Below are 19,877 nucleotides of genomic sequence, written 5' to 3'. Positions count from 1 at the left end.
TTCCAATTCGGGTGAGTCACATAACATTAAAAAAAAGACAAATAATATCTTAGATGAGTTGGCCTTAAACCGCTATGCTCATTCAAATCAAGGTCCATTTTTTGTATACGTACAATCAATTACTACCCCCCCTACTCCCATCCACCCCCTGTTCATTGGAAGATTTCTATCAAAAGTTTCCAAAAATGACAAAGATATAGAGGAAATCAAGAAACTTGGCTTTTCCAAGGTTTCTATTAAATTCCGCAACAGAGATGCCGCAAATCATTTGGTATCTCAACAACCATTTAAAGAAAAAAACATGATATGTTTTATTCCTAATTATAGGATTCTTCGCCAGAGAGTTATACGTAACATTCCTACTGAGCTTACCTCAGAAGAGATTAAAAACGAAACCAATAGCCCTGTCAAAATCCTATCGGTCAGGAGACTAAACCGTAAAGTCACGGACTCATCCGCTTCCAATGAACAGCAGCAACCCAAATATGTGCCCTCCAAAACTATTGTAATCTCATTCCACAACCAAATTCTTCCCAAATATATATATATATTCAACGTTAGATATGATGTAACTCCATTTGTTGCAAAGACAACGCTTTGCTTCTCTTGTTATAGATTTGGCCATTCGGCCACCCAATGTCGTGGCAAGCCTCGTTGCTCGCACTGTGCTCGCAACGATCACGACTGTAAAGTTCCCTGCCCATACATAGGATCGCCACCAGTATGCATAAATTGCAAAGGTGATCACTCACCGACGAATCCCATTTGTCCTGAATTTAAACTTCAAAAAGATATTCAGCTATTGGCTGCTGACAGAAATATTCCCTTAAAGGAAGCAAGGGACATCCTCACTAAAAATCGTACTAATAGCGAATTCAGCTCAAACATTCTTAACTTTCCCCCCCTTCCTCTTTCTGGAGGATCCTCTCCTGAGCTTTCTTATGGTAAGTTCGTTCAAGGAGCCTCTTCTCCCAATTACAGTTCCCCTAAACTGTCTTATGCACAGACGACTAAATCGCCAAATTCCCCAAAGATTTCGCCGAACAGGAAGAATAATTCTTTCTTTCCCACCCCCCCCAAATCCAATAAACCAGGAGGTTCAAAACTTGGGGCACGACTACTTGTTGGAAACCAACGGAAGAGCTTTCCTCAGACCCTCTGATGGATGTGGATATCCTCCAGTGGGCTCTAATAGTAACAATCCTCACTTCACATCTCCTGGCCCAAATGACGGCCAATTGGGGATGATTTTACAATTACTTACTCAGATTATCACTATGATTACACATAACAATCAGACTTTCCCTAATCTCAACTCACTTAATACACTATCATCAAACTTTTACAATAATCGGGAAACAGTAGTGTTTCCTGATCAAAATTTTAGAAATGGATAACTATTCTAAATTCTCTTCCATTTGTCTGCTCCAATGGAACGCTAGAGGACTTATTTCTAAAAAAGACAACCTCCTAAAAATTATTAATAAATATGATGTTATAGCAATTCAAGAATCATGGCTAAATCCTTATTTTCACTTTTACATTCCTGGTTACTTAGTTTATAGAAAGGACTCAATTCGGAAAAATTCCAGTGGTTTATGCATTCTGATTAAATCTGATATTCCATCAATTCTAGACTCAGAAATATATAATCTCGACAATCTCCTAGACACTTTGAGTGTTAGAATTTCCACCCCCAAAGGTCAACTGCTTATAGTTTCTGTTTATAAACACCCTACATTTAGAATAAATTACGAGCACTGGGAAGCTCTCTTCTCATCTTTAAAAAACGCTGATAATATTATCATACTCGGTGACTTTAATTCTCACAATATATCTTGGGGATGCATCACCAATGACTCTGCGGGCAGGTCATTAGAAGAAGCTGCAACTGATTTTGATTTAGCTATCTTAAATAATGGATCTCCTACTAGGCTCATCTCTCCCACACAAAACCGTAGTATAGTTGATCTCACACTAGTCAATCCAGGATTAATCCCACATTGCTCATGGCAAGTCCTGGAAGATCCAATGGGAAGCGATCACTTTCCTATAAATACTACTATTCACATTACTGTTAATTCGATTAACAGATTTTGTCATAGGATCGATAGCAAAAATACTGATTGGAAAGAATTCAAAAGATTTTTTGTGTTCCAGGAAGAATCCATTATAGAAAAAATCAACAATGATAATTCTAATCCATCTAAACAAATTGTGTGTGAATATATTTCCTCACTACTCGTAGAGGCCATTGATGCAACAAAAAACCACCCTTATTCCTCCAGATCTAAATGTCGTTCTTCCAAGGGCCCTCCACCCTCGCCTTGGTGGAATTCCGATTGTAACGAAATTTATAACATTAAAAAATTGGCATTAGGAGCTTTTAGAAGGGCACCCACCCTTACAAATTATTTGAATCTTAAAAAATACGAAGCAATAGCAAAAAAAACTTATAAGAATGCTAAAAGAAATTCTTGGAAAAAATTTTGTGAAAACATAGAATTCCGATCATCACCTGAAAAAATATGGAAAAACATAAAAATTTTTAAAAACAGAAACTTAGTCGCGGTTGACTCTGCTCCTATTACAAAACAAAAAACTGAAGAATTAACTAATCTAATTCGGTCTCTTTGTCCGGATTACTGTGCACCGTATACTCACTTTGATAACGCAATATTCCCTCCAGGTGACTCTATGCTTGACTGTTCCATCAAAGAAAATGAAGTCTCAGAAGTAATTTTAAAACTCAATTCAAAATCATCTCCGGGAATGGATGGCATTAGTTATAGGATGCTAAAAAACTTACCTCCTTTTATGTACAGTTTATTAACAAAAATATTTAACAATATTCTCTATACAGGTACCTTTCCCCAAGGATGGAGAAACACTATCGTATTCATTATTCCAAAATCCACACCGGGAAAATTTCGGCCAATTTTCCTGACCTCAGGATTATTAAAAGTCATGGAAAAAGTTCTAATCACCAGAATTCAATGGTGGTGCGAAAGTAAAAATATCATCTCCAAAACCCAATATGGATTTAGACAGGGTAAGTCATGTTACGACAACCTAGCACTTCTCTCTTCTGAAATTTGCGTGGGCCTCGCCTTAGCTCAATATACTCCCTGCTTATTTCTTGATATAAAAGGAGCGTTTGACAATCTTCTTCCTGAAATTCTCTTATCCTCTCTAAGGGATATAAAAATCCCGGAAAGACTTTGTAAATTCATTTATAGTCTTACTTCATTTAGAATTCTGCATTTTGTAATTAACGGTGAACTCTCTCAGCCTTATCATGCTTACAAAGGAGTACCACAAGGTTCTGTACTGAGCCCGCTTTTATTTAATCTGTATATTAATAAACTTCGCCTTCAGATTTCCAACAATTGTCGATTGCTTCAATTTGCGGATGACACTGCACTATATATCAGAGGACACAATATCGAAGAAATCCTAAATAATCTATCACAAAATGCAACTAAAATTGCTGTTTACCTTCAAGAAATTGGTCTAGAGATTTCTCCAACCAAATCATCTCTGGTTATTTTCACTAGAAAAAGAATAGATCCCTTTTCATGCACTATTGAAGTAAATAATTCTCTTATTAGCTCAAAAGATCGGGCTAAATTCCTTGGAATTATTTTTGACTATAGATTCAACGGTAACCTTCACGTCAATCACCTATACTCGAAAGGTCTTAAGTTACTAAACATCATTAAAATGCTTAGGGGTGTGTGGTGGGGCTCCCACCCTTCAGCTCTCATGACTATATACAAAATGGTCATACGTGCCTCTCTTGAGTATGGATGCTTTGTATTCGCCGGAACCTCACATACAATGTTTAAAAAATTAGAACGCATTCAACGTCAAGCCATTAGACTCGCACTCGAATACAGAAGTACTACCCCTAATAACATCCTTCTTGCAGAGACGGGAGAGCTCCCCCTCTATACTCGCTTTTCTTTCTTAACTAGAAGATACTTACTTCGAGCCATGTCTATAAATAAACATCCACTTATACGCAAACTCGAATACTTGAACGATGTGGCTACAATTCACACTAGACATAATATACTTAATACTTTCTTATTAATAAGAGCTTATAATTTTGTACGGGACTACAGGAGGCTGATTAAATCGGAACCATATATTCCATTGTATTCTGTCTCTTACGAATCACTCACATGGACGCCTAACGTGCGTATTACACCCTCTATTAATTTTGAAAGCTCTACCGACGCTAATAAAATCTTTAAAGAACTATATGGCAACCTTATGGTTGGTAAAGCTATATTTTTTACTGACGGTTCAAAAAAATCGCCAGGCACCTATGTCGGGACAGCATGTTTTGCTCCGACCCTAAATCATTCACCTTTCTATAGAATCTCCTCCTATGCTTCTATTTTTACCGCTGAATGCACTGCAATTAATATAACTGTTGACTTAATTGTATCTAAAAACATTAAGAACGCATTAATATTTACAGACTCACAAAGCATAGTTCGTGCCTTCGCTAACTGTTCTCACCTACACTGTAAAAACCAACTAACTGTCTTTTTAAAGGAAAAACTATATATGGCTTACCAAAAAGGTCACGACATAGAGATTATATGGATTCCAGCGCACCAAGGTATTTTGGGTAACGAAATGGCAGACTACTTAGCAAGATCGGCCATCAGATATGGCAATGGTCTTGAAATTAAGCTTCCCTATACTGATCTATATCCAATACTCAGACAAAAGGCCTTACATAGATTTCATTCCTTCTTAGACAGATGGAAAAATAAAAAAGGAATTCACTACTTCCATAACTATTATGATCAATCCAATAGGCCCTGGTTTTTCCCCTTCCAAAATTATGAACGTAAAACTATCACTTCCATAAACCGATTAAGGAGTAACCATTATAATTTAAATTCTTCCCTGGCTGGATTTCATATTGTAAACTCTCCTATGTGTAATTGTGGTCAGTCGCATGAAAATATCGATCATGTCTTATGGAACTGCATTAAATATAATAACCCAAGAACTGTATTTATTAACAATTTAAAAAAAACTGGAAACAATCCACCTTACTCAACTATTGCACTTTTCAAAAAACCATCAGCTGATATTCTGAATGCCTTTGAAACTTTTCTCCGCTCAACTAAACTATCCATTTAAACTTACCGCCCTCTCCTCTCCATTTCCCTTCACAAACCATATGGCTGCAAGGGAGAGCTTCCCGGTGCCACTACACACATCTACTACTACTATTATTATTAAAATTTATTTTATTGAACAAATGGCTTTGGTTGAATATTAAACCGTTGATATTCAATCAATAAATAAACAAATAATCGCATAATAAATATGAAAATAATAAAAGAAGAAAAAGAAGATATTGAATACATAGGAATCAACGATTAAGAAAAAGTGCAAATTAATCTCATACACTTTGGTATAAAAATAACGAATGAACGCTATAATGACCGAGATTTATATTAAATTTCAAAATTTAATATACATGCTTGATTTACCTCGCATACCACCTGGAAATACTCTGCGTACCGGTGGTACGCGTACCATAGGTTGAAATGTAGACCGCTGATGTAGACCATCTGTTTGATACACTCTGAATATCTGTAAATAAAATTAGCTACTCATATAATTAAATATTTTACCCTAATGAGTTTACAACAAATATGGTCTGAAAATCTTATATAGGAAAAACATAAAACACAAAAAAGTCTGTTTATACAAAAGTATGTATTAGGAAATTGTTTTCTTAATCTATAAATTAGTTTAGAAAAATCGTAAAAAAGCAAAACAAATTTCATTAAAAAAATAAAAATTAGTATTGTAAGATAGCGCAAATAAAACTTTAAAAAATATTTATCTTAAAATTATAATTGTAATATAACATAAATCATTATTTTTGGCATATATTTCTTCGATTTTTAAAAATCTACACATAATACAAACTTTTAAAGGTTGGATTTGAAGTCGACGTATAAAAAAACAACATATGAAAACTGGAAAACTATTATTCTTTCCCATAAAACAAGCTCACGCAAAACAGTGTAATCAACGTATCAATGTACTATGTAAAAAATAAAGATAGAATTAAATACAAAACTCTTGTTCATATTCTTTAACTTTATCCATTACACTTAATTACATTACGCATGAAAATACATCTGTATTATGGTCATATGTTTCTTAAATTACTCAATTTTTTTGCGCAAATCAATAAAAAAGTTAAGGCTTAAGCGATATAACGTAAATATATTTTGCCAAGTGTCCAGTTATAATTTTTAGCTTTCATAAATGTATTATACAAACGTGTAATTTATTACTATCCTTATCTTTACTGCATATACTGTATCAGAATTTCTAGATGCCGAAACAAACTTTACACTTGTTTTTTTCTGGCGTTATAACTTATAATTGTATACAAAGAGAAAAAAACGAATGTTCTTTCAGTTATATATAGAAACATAAAAGCTTTACAACTACATGGTCGATAAATTAATTTGTATATATCTGTATTTGTATTCTGTATTCATCGCGACACTACTTCGGTTACACGCATATTAACAATAGGTCGAAGCTCCTGCTGCGCATAATCTTCCGGTAGAGGTAGCTGAGATATTAAACGAACCAACAACTTTGTAACAGATTTTTTTTCATTTTTCTCCAACAACATCAAATTTCGAGTCAAATGTAGAGTCCTTTTTGCAATTTCAGCCTGGCATAATCTGAAAATACAAAAAATTACAAAATTTGGAAATATAAAGGCTCAGCTAATTAAACAATCGAATTATATACGATAGGAAGCATAAAGAACCAAAACGCCAAATTTTCGTGCGATAGAATTTGTATTATATTATAAAAACAGCTTACAAACGTTTCTATCTGATATCTGGCTATCTTCAGTGTCAAAACAATAAAATATGCGCAACGCAAACATTTGCTTTATGATTTACGACATTAAAGCAAAATTTGGTTTGCACGATTAAAATAATGAATTACATAATTAATGATAAAGTTGAAGTAAAAGTAGAAGTATAGAACATTTCTGATTGTTCCATATACTAAGTCGACATTTAGAGATTTTAGTTCAATCGCGAGGAGTTTTAACCTTAGAATAGCATTCTCGATTCCGAATAATTTAAAACAATTCATTAAAACTAGGATCAATTAAATATATTGTCTCATTGTGGTATTGTGTACATAATTTTATGTCGGGACTGCAATGCCACTTATGTAGGGCGAACAAAAAGAAAATTAAATACTAGAATAAAAGAACATAAAATGGATATTAATAAAAGAAGTGGTTTTCCGTGTGATTTCTAGACATAAAATTGAATCCTCCCACGAGTTTGATTGGGACAATGTGAGAATTTTGGACGAGGAAGCTTCTTATAACAAAAGACTTATTTTGGAAATAATTTTTATTAAACATAAAAAATGCAGGATTAAACAGTCAGAATGACACCAACTTTTTATCAGTCATCTCTATTCTTGTTCTAAACTTACTTCTCCTTTTATGATCTAAAACCCTTCTCTTCTTTTCCTTATTTCACTCATCTCGTATCATCTTTCTCCGCACTCCTTATATTCTTTCCCTCCTCATAGGTCCCTCATCACTTCGGATCGTTGATTTAGAATACTAGCATTAACATTTTAATTTTTAACTAAGTTGACACATTTTTTTTGTCTCTTCCATTTTCTCTTTTACATAATGTCGAACAACTGTATTATGAATTTTATCAAGTATGTATAAATTAAATAATTTTTTATTCGAGTGTTAATGACGTCACAGTAATCAATGTGTTTGTTTAATTTATTTCAGTACTTCAACTTTATCATTAATTATGTAATTCATTATTTTAATCGTGCGAACCAAATCTTGCCTTAATATCGTAAATCATAAAGCAAATATTTGCGTTGCGTTTCATATTTTATTGTTTTGAAAATAGCTTAATGTCAGGCAGAAACATTTGTTATTTGTAAGCTGTTTTATAACATAATACAAATTCTATCGCACGAAAATCTGACTTTTGGTTTTTTACGCTCTCTATCTAACAAGAAATTACACATTAGACAGTTTAAATTATTAATTACTATGAAGTAATAATTACTAGAGTAATTCCAAAGTTAATGTATACTAAAAACAATTTTTAAATAAAAAATTCTTTCAGGCAAATCTTATATTCTTAAAACCAGATTAAGTCAAAAAGTTTCTTACTATTTTTCCACTGTTATTTATTAAAATATCATGAGCTAAAGATTAAAAAATTCATCAAGATTTTCCTGCATATTTTTAAAAAATGTTAACCAAAAATAGTTTCAAATAAAAGTTATTTTGATGAAGGAGGAAAGAAAGATAATATAATAAGAAAAATATAGATCTCTATTTTAAAAATAAATCGATTTTAAAACAACCTTAAAAATTACGCAAGAAATTATGATATCAACAGTTGCCCCCCCCCCTCCTTCTAAATTTTAATTAAAATAATTTCTAAATTTTAATTTTTTTCTGTCTTTTTTCTTCCTTTTTTGAGATATAACTTATTTTTGACACAATCCTAATTCAATTTGAAAAAATACAATTGGAATATGCATTGACATACCTGTGTTTAGCAGTTGGACATGGAAATTGATCAATTTTGTAACATAAACTTGTTAATCGAGGCTTTAGCGCCTCTAGTTGGTAAGTTATTCCGCAATAATCTGATGCAGATTTTAATAGATTTTCAATTTCACTAGTGATCTCCATGTACTCCCACAAGAGTTGTCCTTGATGTGTCCATCCACTAATTGTGCTACTACATTCGATTGGTACTAGCGAGTTTAATAAGGATTTCAGATATTCACAATTCTCTGCAAAATAGAATATTTTGTGATATTATTTGTAATATATTAATATGTAAAAAAAGAGAAAGAAAATAATAATGACACCATTTATTACAGCATCGGCCGCCAAATGTTCTATAATAATTTCATGAGCTTGAGTCCATTGTTCAGCTTGAATATAATACCAAGCTGCTTCTCCATATCTGAAAGAAATAAAGAATAAAATCTCTCATAACTTTATCCAAAATTTTACTCAAATTAATAATACATATAGCAATGCTTTTTTTCTGGATATACTTATGAATCGCTCCTGCTCCTGATCAACTTAAAAATTCACAATTAGACTAATTAGGAGGTGAGTTTAGTGGGCGTAGTTTCAACTTCGGCAAATGTATAAAAAAAAAGATTTCTTCAATACAAGACAACACTTATCGATTAAAATTGACTATATATATATAATGTATATAATATATATTATATATAATATATATATAGTAATATAATATATATGGTAAATATGCACATTAAGTTACACCAACTGATTTTCTCGCCATTTAGATATGTTGCAGAAGAAGCTGTTCTGTTGTTTACAACTATCACGCGTGGATGGACCACTGCCCTGGACCCGGATTAAGCCGCTAGTTGGTCTAAACAAAATCCAGGATTCCCCAAAGTGTGAGATTTTTACCCATTAAAATCCCGCCGTGCTCCCCCCCCCCCCCACCCTTAGCGCAATATGGAGAGAGGGAGCTCTAAGAACTGTTTCCAATGCTACATAGAGCTCCCCAGCGCCCATTCATCCTTGTAGGAAAAGGGAAAGAGATTTATTTATCCTCTCTCCCATCTTGTCTTCCATCTTCCTTTTTGATGACATGATGCGGCCACAACATCATGCCATCACCTATTCTCAAAAAAAGGGCATTACTACCCCCCTCCCCCCTGATGGGGGAGTTACGTCACCCGGGTGGCTTTAATATGGCTGGGTTAGCCGCTATCCTGGTGAGAAGCGACGCCTCCTGGTGAGGGGTGACAGTCCACTCGCGCCGAGGCGGAGTTGTCGCGAAACATCCACTCAAAAGCCCCGCCTCTTCCTCCTACTCAAAACCTAACCTAACCTAACCTAACCTAACCTAACCTAACCTAACCTAACCTAACCTAACCTAACCTAACCTAACCTAACCTAACCTAACCTAACCTAACCTAACCTAACCTAACCTAACCTAACCTAATCACACACCCCTTTGGCTTACGGACACCATCTAGCGGCAAAATTCCAAAATTTTACAAGTTTTTTTTCTGCGTATTTGCCGAAGTTGAAACCACGCCCACTAAACTCCTCACCTCCTAATTAGTCCAATTATGCAACTTCAAAGCTCTAATTCACAAGGGCGATTCAGAAGTACACCTGTTTCTCTTTTTCACTTCTTCAGAAATAAAAATTTGTATTATTAAAACTAATGTCTAACGTATATACAGAGTGTTTCATAATGTTCGTCCAAACGCTCGTGTACAGGTAAAATGCGATAAACTGAATAGAAAAATCCTTTACCGTTTTGCAATTTTCGCAATAATAAATGAAATATTAATTTTAAAAAATGACCAATAATAGCGCGTTGCACGCGGCTAGACCGTGAGCTGTACGATCTACGTGGTCAGCGGAGCGTCGCACGACAACGAAAAATAACAACGGTACGAAGATCCAGTCTCACACGCCATTTCTGCCCGCTCGCTGCTCACGTATTATTCCTCTCGTCACGTGCTGTTTGTTTTTCGTTGCCATGCAACATGCCGCTGACCCGCCCAAATCGTACACAGCCCACGGTCTAGCCACGCGCAATGCGCTTTCATTCGTCAATCCCTTTAATTAATATCTTATTTATTATTGCGAAAATTGCAAAACGATAAAGGACTTTTATGTTTAATTTATCACGCTCTGCCAGTACACGAGCGTTTGAACGAACATTATGAAACACCCTGTATAATCGAAATTTTTTAATGTAATTTTTTTTTTTAATTTAAATTAAGGTGCAGCTATCATGAACTGTTTGATGAATGTATAATTTTGTTTTTGCTTAAATATTAATAATTATTCTATTGTATACGGAAAAATGAAGTTAGAACCTTTCCAAAGTTGTATAATAGTCACCCTTTAAAATTTTACAATTCATGAATTAAATAATGTAGGTAAATGACAAATAATAATAAATTAAAATTTTAGAATTCATAAACAAAAAATTTAAAAAATATTAAATTTAAATAACAGTTATTGACAATTAATTTCAATGTAATATGCAAATAAAAATTTCAAAATACAATATATTTTATGTTGTGTTTAATTCTGATATTAAATTTTAAAATTTTGATGAAAAATTCAAATTTAGCAAATTGAAGAACCTACAAATATTATATGATATCATATATATTGACAAATATTATATTTTAGGAATCACTTTCTTGAAAATGACGAACATATGCGTCATGAACACATTCCCTTCCCTGTAGATTGCATGCACCCCATTTTTGTTCAAGCCGTTTGATATTTTCTTTTTTTTTACATAAATTATGTAAATATGATAATAATTTGTTGAAACAAAAATTTTTGTAGCGCATTTTAAAAACATTGCATTATTTTTTTTGATAATAATTTTTACAATCTTACAAATATTATAAGGTATGTTATAAACAAAATTGTTAATCTTGTGTCTACATGGCGCATGCAACCCACGCGACATGAATGGATAATCATCGCAAATCAGCAGAAAACATATTAATACTAGCAGTTAGTTTTCAATTGACACATAATATACTTATATGCATCATTAATACTCAAACTTGTATGAATATATGCAACTAAATCAGATGTCAAATACCTCTTATTAATGCTACTTTTGATGGCTTTAGCTTGATAAATCCAAATTAACGATATACCAAGTTCTTCCTTCAAAAATTGTTCACGTTTTACATATTCTGGGGTGTCATTTATTTCTATATGACGTAATAGCAAGTCCTGTACAGCGGTGCGTCTTCTGGATGAGTCTCGTAAATGCAACACTACGAAGATTGCCCAATGCCAGAGTCCGTATGCCTCTAATTGTGTCGCAAAGTTCGTGTGCGTTAACGCGGCAACGTGATCGGACAGGTGCGTGTAACCCAAGGCCACGAGTATCTGTTGCATTAACCAGCTGTGTATCAACAAAATATGTTATTAGTAAAATAATAAATTTATAGAACTAAATCTGTACGATAGAAAGCACATTATTTTTTTAACTTAAAAATAAAATTAATAAATAGAACTTTAAACAAATAGAGGCCATTAAAGTAGTTTCAACGATTTCTCAATTCGATTATTCAAGATTTATTGGAAACTTTAAGAAATAAATGTATACAATGTCAGGCACTGGCAGATCCTGAGGGGGGGGGGTTAAATTCCCTCCCCCCCTTCCAAGTTAAAAAAAATCAATTTTGCTGGATCCGTTTCGAAAATCTTGGTAAAAAATGCATTAAAGCAGGTCGAAATCCCCCCCCCCCCACCCCACCCCGATAGGGGTATCGACATCAAGATCTGCTAGTGATGTCAGGTAATATCTCAAAATTTTTTAGATTTTTTACCACGTAGTTATTAAAATCTTTCATTTAACAATACATTTACTTAATAGTTTCATAGGTTAATCAAACAAAAGTCGTATAATTTTGTCTAATTATAGAAAAATTACTTTCAAAATATTTACAAAAAATTAAATATAATTAAATGTTACAAAAATTGTATTTAAATTTTGTAAACATTACGACGTTGAATAATCTTTGTTTGTTGAATAATATTTGTGACAAAAATGACAATTTAATATCGTGCATGGAAAGCAGAAAGGCGCAGCAAAAAGTAGGAACAGCGCATAATGATTTTTCTTGCAAAATTTAAAATATAAAAATCTATTTTTAGTTTTATAAAATAAATTAGAATTTTTTATTTTTTGCGAGTCATTTTACATTGAATAATCTTTAACCATCAGTGTCATAGCAGTATATGCGCACGCGCACGCGTGCGTGCGTACGTGTGTGTGCATGAGTAAACGTATAGCGTCATTACATGTAGTGTATAATCTAATAAAACCTGTTTTGTCAACTGTTTTTTTGTAATTGTTGTAATGGCCTCATCATCTTCGAATGTCACCCTGACGAAATCTCTCAAATCAAGTTTAACACATCTTTTTGTTACGGCATCCCCTATATTTCTACATAAACGACGTGGTAAATATACATTTTAGGTTACACCTCATCGATTTTGTCGAAAAAATTTAGATATGTGTAGAAAAGGTGTTCTGAGTAATTCCCCGCAAAAATCAAATGGAGGACGACATTGGTTTAGGAGATATAACACATTAAAGTTTCACAATTTTAATGCTTTAGGTTATAAATTAGATTATAAATTAATATTATGCACAGTGAAATAAATAATCTGTTATTTGATTAAAAGAATCTGTTTATACAACTTTCACTCGTGGGCGGAGCCCCTCCCCCTACACACCCATCCCCAACAACTCTAACCTAACCTAACCTAACCCAAACCTAACCCAAACCTAACCCAAACCTAATTCTGATTATTTAATTGAAATTAGATTAGGTTAGATTTTTGGAATGGGAGTGCAGGGAGAGAGGCTCCATCCCTCCCCCGCCAACGTATTCCATAAATATTTTTCACCAGAATAAGAAAAAATAAAGAAAAATAATGATGCTCACGATTTAAATCGCAAGCTGTTTTACACTGTGTACATTTAGGATGCGTTCGTTTTGGACGCTTACGTGCTGAAAGCGTCATTCTATCTTTCTTCGACGTATAATGAGCAAGAAAGATAGACTGATGCTTTCAGCGCGTGAGCGTCCAAAGCGAACGCAACCTTAATGTGTCCGTGAATAACTTTTCGATCAATAAAAAAATCTAATAACTCATTGCTATCCTTAACAAAGCTTAGAAATTCGTGTAGTCGCATGTTGAAAGCTGTTAACGAACTGCGAAAAATAGGTAAAACCGACTGTTGACAAAATATCTATGACCATGTAGCTATCCTTTAAAAAATGTAAACTTTACATACCGTGTTTGTATACAAACACGGCGTATATAAACTTCACTATTCGTAATATCAGTTTATAACACCAAAAGAAGAGCATTAAAATTGTGAAACGTTAATTTGTTATATCTCCTAAACGAATGCCGTTCCCTACTTGATTTTGGAGAATTACTCAGAACAATCTCCCCTACATATATCTAAATGACAACAAAATCGGTGAGGTGTAACCTAAAATGCATATTTACCAACGGCATATTTCTTTTTCTGAATTTGCGTTGCATTTTTGCCTTTCCAATAATAAAAAAGCATCAAGTGACAAAAATGCAATTTATTTTACCCAATATTTAAAACGATGCCAAATTCACAAATTTCAACAATTTTAATAATTTTTTTTTTAAATTTAAAAAGTCAGCTATGAAATGGTATAGCGTATTATCTCTTTCGATAATGTGTATGTACATACAATGACGTTATTCATTGCGAAAATGCAAACAAATGAGTTTCTAAATGCATACAGTGCGTAGCAAAAGTTCCGGAACTGCCAATTATTTTAGAAAGTATTGCAAAGTTTATAAGAAAAATGTTTCAAACAGAAATAGTAGGACTTAAAAAAATATATTAATTGATGATATTTATTGAGATTTGGATGATCTTGGAAAGCCCGGTCAAGGTTAACATAAAAATCTTAATGGAAACCCCTATCTTTTATTGCACATTCTTCTAACTAAAATCGAGATGTTTTCAAAACACTATAATAAAATATTTTTTCATTAAATACTTTTTGAATCATAAGAAAGTAATAGTGTCGCGCGGGGTATTAATCAAATAATACAAAATGACAAACCTATTTAAAAAAGGTGCGAAAAATAGTGCGGAGCGTAAATTAAAAAAAAAGAAAATTTATGGGAAATTAGCAAACATTAGAAACATCTTTTGCAAATACATCGAAAAAAACTCCGTAACATCATTGAAAATTATTTTTTTTTTAATGTGCTTGACTAAATCAATTTACATAAATTTCGTAATCTATGATTGGCTTCTATCTTTAATTAAATTTAATTCAATTTTCAAAATTTTCCAAATTTTAGTAATATTTCTACGTTAAAACTCTTGATGCATCTCTTACTACAGCTATAGTTAGTTTTTTTTGTTAATTGTGCTATAATTATCTTTTATACGATTCAACACAAATTGCTATATTATGTTGTGCGACAATTTACCTTAGTCTGTAGTCCAGTGGATTAGCAGTATAAGATAACGGATTTAGAAGCTCTCCTAAATCATGGTTTCCTGTGCAGTACAACTTCAAGAGATGAAAGCACAGATCGTATATCCTCTTGCCATTACTCAATTCGGCATCGTAATCATTTTCTCTGTATTCAGGTTCTGGCGCCGCTGCGTACATCTGAGTCTCCGTCGCGTTAAACGATGCCTCATAGAGGTCTAGGGCGTCTGTGATTGAACACGTGGACGACGATAAATACCATAAATGAATGGCAAAGGCGCGCTTCCAGTCTAAACTCTCGCAGACATTGATCGTCTCATTTTTTCTGGAAATGAGTGGTTCACCCGCCACCAGCATGAATAGTTTCAAACGTTCAACCGCGAGGTTTTCATCCACATTAGTCTCCTGCCACAGTGCGAGCTGCTGCTTGATCAGTTCCTTGACCGGCGCACCGCTACGCAACTGCGCCATCAACAATGCTAAGCAATGATCGCCAACTTTGCGTGCTTCCTGGCATGCGTCCTCCAGCTTACAGGCAGACAGCAGCGAAAAGATTATCTTTTCATGACAATTATTGACCTCACTATCAACGTTCTTGATCTCTTTTTCGACTGTCTCCTGCACCACGTTCTTCAGCCACTCGCCAATGGCTTCTCTTCGCATCATAACGTTATAGTGCTCGTCATTGGCGTTTTCAGTTGTATCCCGATCAGGATAATTTCCCCAGAGCGCTACGCACAATGTCCATACGACGCTCGCGTATTGACAAAACGATCGTTCGGTAATACTGCTGCGCTGCGGTTGTTGTTCATCGTTCACTTCCTCATTTGATTTTTCGCTGAGATGTTGAGCAAACTTGCAATGAAACTGCAGTGCTTTATTCGCGCTATCAGTTGCCACCGTAAAAGTGGGACAATCTCCCTCGTGTCCCATCACGCAATGATCCAGTTGAATCCGTAAGTGATGCTCTATGCTATCTTGAAACGCTTTCGTATTCTCGTCCCCACCCAAGATCTGTAAACGCTGAACAATCGCTGTCGATGTGGTATCACCAGCGAGGCGACCGGAAACATAATGGTTCAGCTGACTGAATGCGCTCTGCAATTGCATTTTCGTCGCCTGTTCCTGCGTACCGACAAATTAATATTGAGAAAACACATCGATTGTCAGTGTATTCGTTCAATTAAAAAGTATTCATATCAATATCAAATAGTCATCAATATAGCAAATAAAATATAGAATAATTCACATGTTTAATAAATCCATATGTAAAAAAACTCTTATTACAATAGTTTTGTTAGATTTCTTATATAATAAGTAATTATGCATATAAAATATTTTGTGATTTTATTACTATTAAGACTATTAAGAACAGAACACATATTTTTTTGACGACTTTTACAGTTTCCAAGTTAAAACTTTTTTATATATGTCAAAGTGATAGAAAAGTTTCTACAAAAAGTCTCAAGTCATTACAAAGTTGAAAAATCAACTTTTATTTATCTAAAAACTAAGGAAAAAGTAATTTTTTTTAAATACTTTTATTTTCACGATGAAAATAAAATCATTATTGTACATAAATTATTTAACGTAATAAATTGTTTTTATGGCAAAATTATATGTTAGAACATTTTTCTAAATCAGTGCTAAACAGGATCTGCAAATTTCGATTGATTTTCGTAAGCTAACACCTACCTGCTCCCCACTACGTCTTGAGGCAACGCGCGCGGTACTCTGCCTCAGGGACGGTCGCATCTGTTCGCCATTGCGTTCCGAATCTCATTAGATTCGGTGCCCCCAACTGCCAAATATCAATGTTTTACACGCAATCTTTAAAATATTTTTTTAAATAATTTTTTTATAGATTGGAAGAGTCTCTGGGACATTTCACAAATCTATCAAATATAATTTAATAATATTTCAGGATTATTATAGCGTAAATGTAATAATCAAGAATTTGAACTTTGTTATTAAATTTATTTTTAAAAAAGATTTTAAAGATTACGTGCAAAACATTGATATTTGGTGGCAGTCGGGGGCACCAAATCTCATTGCGTTACAGATGCGCCCGTTCCTGAGGCAGAGTACCGCGTGTGTGTGAAGCTGGCGTATTATTTCGCGAAAACTCACAAATAATCAAGAGTTCTGGCTTTATTTTCAATAGTTCTAGAGTTCTTGATAGTTTAAACAAATAGTTCTGGCCATTAAACCAACGAAAATGCCTCAGAACAAACTGAGACGCGAACTTCACGCAGCGTCTCACTTTGTCCTTGAGGCACTTCCGTTGGTTTAATGGTCAGAACTATGTGTTTAAACTATCAAGAACTCTAGAACTATTGAAAATAAAGTCAGAACTCTTAATTATTTGTGAGTTTCCGTGAAATAATACGCCAGCTTCACACACACGAGTACCGCGCGCGTTGCCTCAAGACGTAATGGGAAGCTGATAAACGTTAGCTTACGAAAATTGATCGAAATATGCAGATCCTGTCTAGCACTGTTCTAAATAATAAAAACAAAATATTAATAAATATAAATATTTTTAAATACAAATTATATCACTTATTATTACTATTTCATACTATATTTTATCTTAAAAAAATTCTTATTACAATGCGCGTTGGCAATAGTATCTCATATATAAAATAAAAACCTATTCTTGATTTTTATTGATTATAATAACATAAAGTAAAGAAATATAAGAAAACAATATTCATTAATAAATTTCAATAATCAATTGTTGGCAGAGTCGTCACGTGGTAATCTCACTCCTTTTATAATGTCGCTCACGGTGTGTGTGTGCGCGCGCGCGCGCGCGTGTGTGTGTGTGTGTGTGTGTGTGTGTAACTAGGGGTGGAGGGGGGTGAACACGTGAGGCTTACGCCCCTGCTCCAGGGAAATTGGATATAGATTAGAATAAGTTAGGTTAAGCGTTAGTGTTAAGGAAAAGAGAGCTGTACAAATAATTGTAACCCTGAGGGGATCAATAAAGACAACTACTATAATAATGTCGCTCTTGATGTTGGCTTTATTGCCAGACTTTAATAACAAATAATTGCTAGACCGACTTATTGTTAACATAAGATAAAGGTAAGGTAAGGAGAGAAAGTGTCGACTACGAAAATTATCTTTAAACCTTCAAGTATAATTCTCTCATTCTAAATCTCTCTCAATATTGATTTAAATTTAAAAATTGTAAAAATTGTAAAAATATTTATTCGATATTTTATTTGTTTTCTTTCTATCCGATATTCTTGCATCAAAAATAAATAAAATCTTAACTACTCAATAATATCGAATATTGATACATTCTTACCTGCGTGCTCAAAGACAGCAAGGTTAGACCGGCCCCCCAGCTTGGTCGAAACATTCTACCCATCTGTATGCTGGTATCAGCGACACAGCGAAAACGCTTATTCAATCTTGATTCTTTGAGTGGAACAACTTCATAGTGATACTTCAACACGCTTGTCACTGGAGCAAACGCAGGCGATAGAATCGCTTTTTCAATCGGTCGCTGCAGTTGCAATTTTTTGTTTAATGCATAGAATGCGTTTTCTTGGCTCACAGGAAACGGTGTTTCGTTCATGATGAAATTCGATCGCAACGCCGTGGCATTGTAATTAATTGGAGTTTCATCAATCTTGGTTTCGGTAACGTCTGGGAAATAACGAATTAGAGTTTTCTGCACGAAGGGAAACACGTCGCGACTGATTTCCTCACTATTATCTTCGTCATTTGTATCGAAGAAGCTTGCCTTCATGAGTTGCAATTTGTGGCTGTCTGTACCGGTGACTCGGGCATTATCGCCGACCGGACTGCGTTTCTCGTAACTATACTCTCTGGAAACGAGGATAGAACTGTCAAGTTGAATTTCCCGAACCGGCCTGGCAAGCAATTTTAGATTCTCATCACCGAAGCCGTCGTAAGAAAAGCGGTAAATAGGAGTTTCCCCTAAAAAATTGCTCTCCATGTCCGGGTGCTTGCCGTTTCTCATCGTCGGGCTGCCAATCGTTCCATTAATCGTTCCGTTAATCGCTCCGTTCTTCGCATTCTTACTCGTTGCCATCGACGATTCGATGCTTTTTCCTTTCAAGGACGCGGAAAACCCCTTCAACTTTTTTGCTCCAGAAGTTGATGGTATCTGACTGTCATCCTCGTCTGAATCGCTAAGACCATACTTGGAGAAATGATCAACTTTGAAGACCCATGAACCGGTCTCCGGTCGATATTCCAAGAAACGGGTATCGTGTTTCGCAGATACTCGGCGTAATTTTCCCTCATAATTCATCGCAGCGAGTCGCTGCGGATCTGTGATTGGCTCATGCAGCGATTTGTCGTGTGGCCATACTTTATCCAATGTAACCTGCGCTCGTCGATTCAAACCCTGTCCGACTGGTGGCTTTTTGTCATCGTCGGGATAAATAATCACCTCTTTATGGCGGAAGTGAACTACAATGACAAATAAAATATATATCTCTTAGTTAATATAATTTTCTTTAATTACAATTAGATACAATTCTTTCAAGAATAATTGCAGATGAGATGCGGTGAAATATTCATATTATGAGGGCGTTCAATAAGTACTCAGACAAATGCAATTTAAGATCAAACAACTGCATCTGCAGCACCGTGCATGGTTTTACTGCAAACTGATATGTTTGCGATTGTCTATTTTTAAACATAATGCATATTCCATTGCAAGATTCCACGGTAATAGAATAGCATGCTGTCATTCGTTTTTT

The 19,877-nt window shown here is 34.3% G+C and overlaps 1 protein-coding gene across 6 annotated transcripts in view; it reads right to left on the bottom strand.

The window, feature by feature from the left end:
• Positions 1-6,121: 6,121 nt before the first annotated feature.
• Nup98-96 (nuclear pore complex protein Nup98-96) overlaps positions 6,122-19,877 on the bottom strand; it is a 36,272-nt gene continuing 22,516 nt past the window's right edge. For 3 of the 6 annotated variants that reach the window (XM_012362280.2, XM_067352005.1, XM_012362281.2), the window contains exons 16-21: positions 18,449-19,584; positions 15,128-16,257; positions 11,715-12,026; positions 8,950-9,047; positions 8,622-8,871; positions 6,122-6,743 (exon numbers count right to left, since the gene is read on the bottom strand). In XM_012362280.2, coding sequence (XP_012217703.1) covers positions 6,548-6,743; positions 8,622-8,871; positions 8,950-9,047; positions 11,715-12,026; positions 15,128-16,257; positions 18,449-19,584 — 3,122 coding nt within the window. In that variant the 3' untranslated portion in view covers positions 6,122-6,547. The other 3 variants (XR_010889341.1, XM_067352006.1, XM_067352007.1) reach the window with 3 other exon arrangements.

Source organism: Linepithema humile, chromosome 3 (genome assembly GCF_040581485.1).
Source record: "Linepithema humile isolate Giens D197 chromosome 3, Lhum_UNIL_v1.0, whole genome shotgun sequence".
In the NCBI taxonomy this organism is placed as follows: domain Eukaryota; kingdom Metazoa; phylum Arthropoda; class Insecta; order Hymenoptera; family Formicidae; genus Linepithema; species Linepithema humile.
Note: the sequence above shows the minus strand (reverse complement) of the source record. Positions and strands in the feature narration are given on the sequence as shown.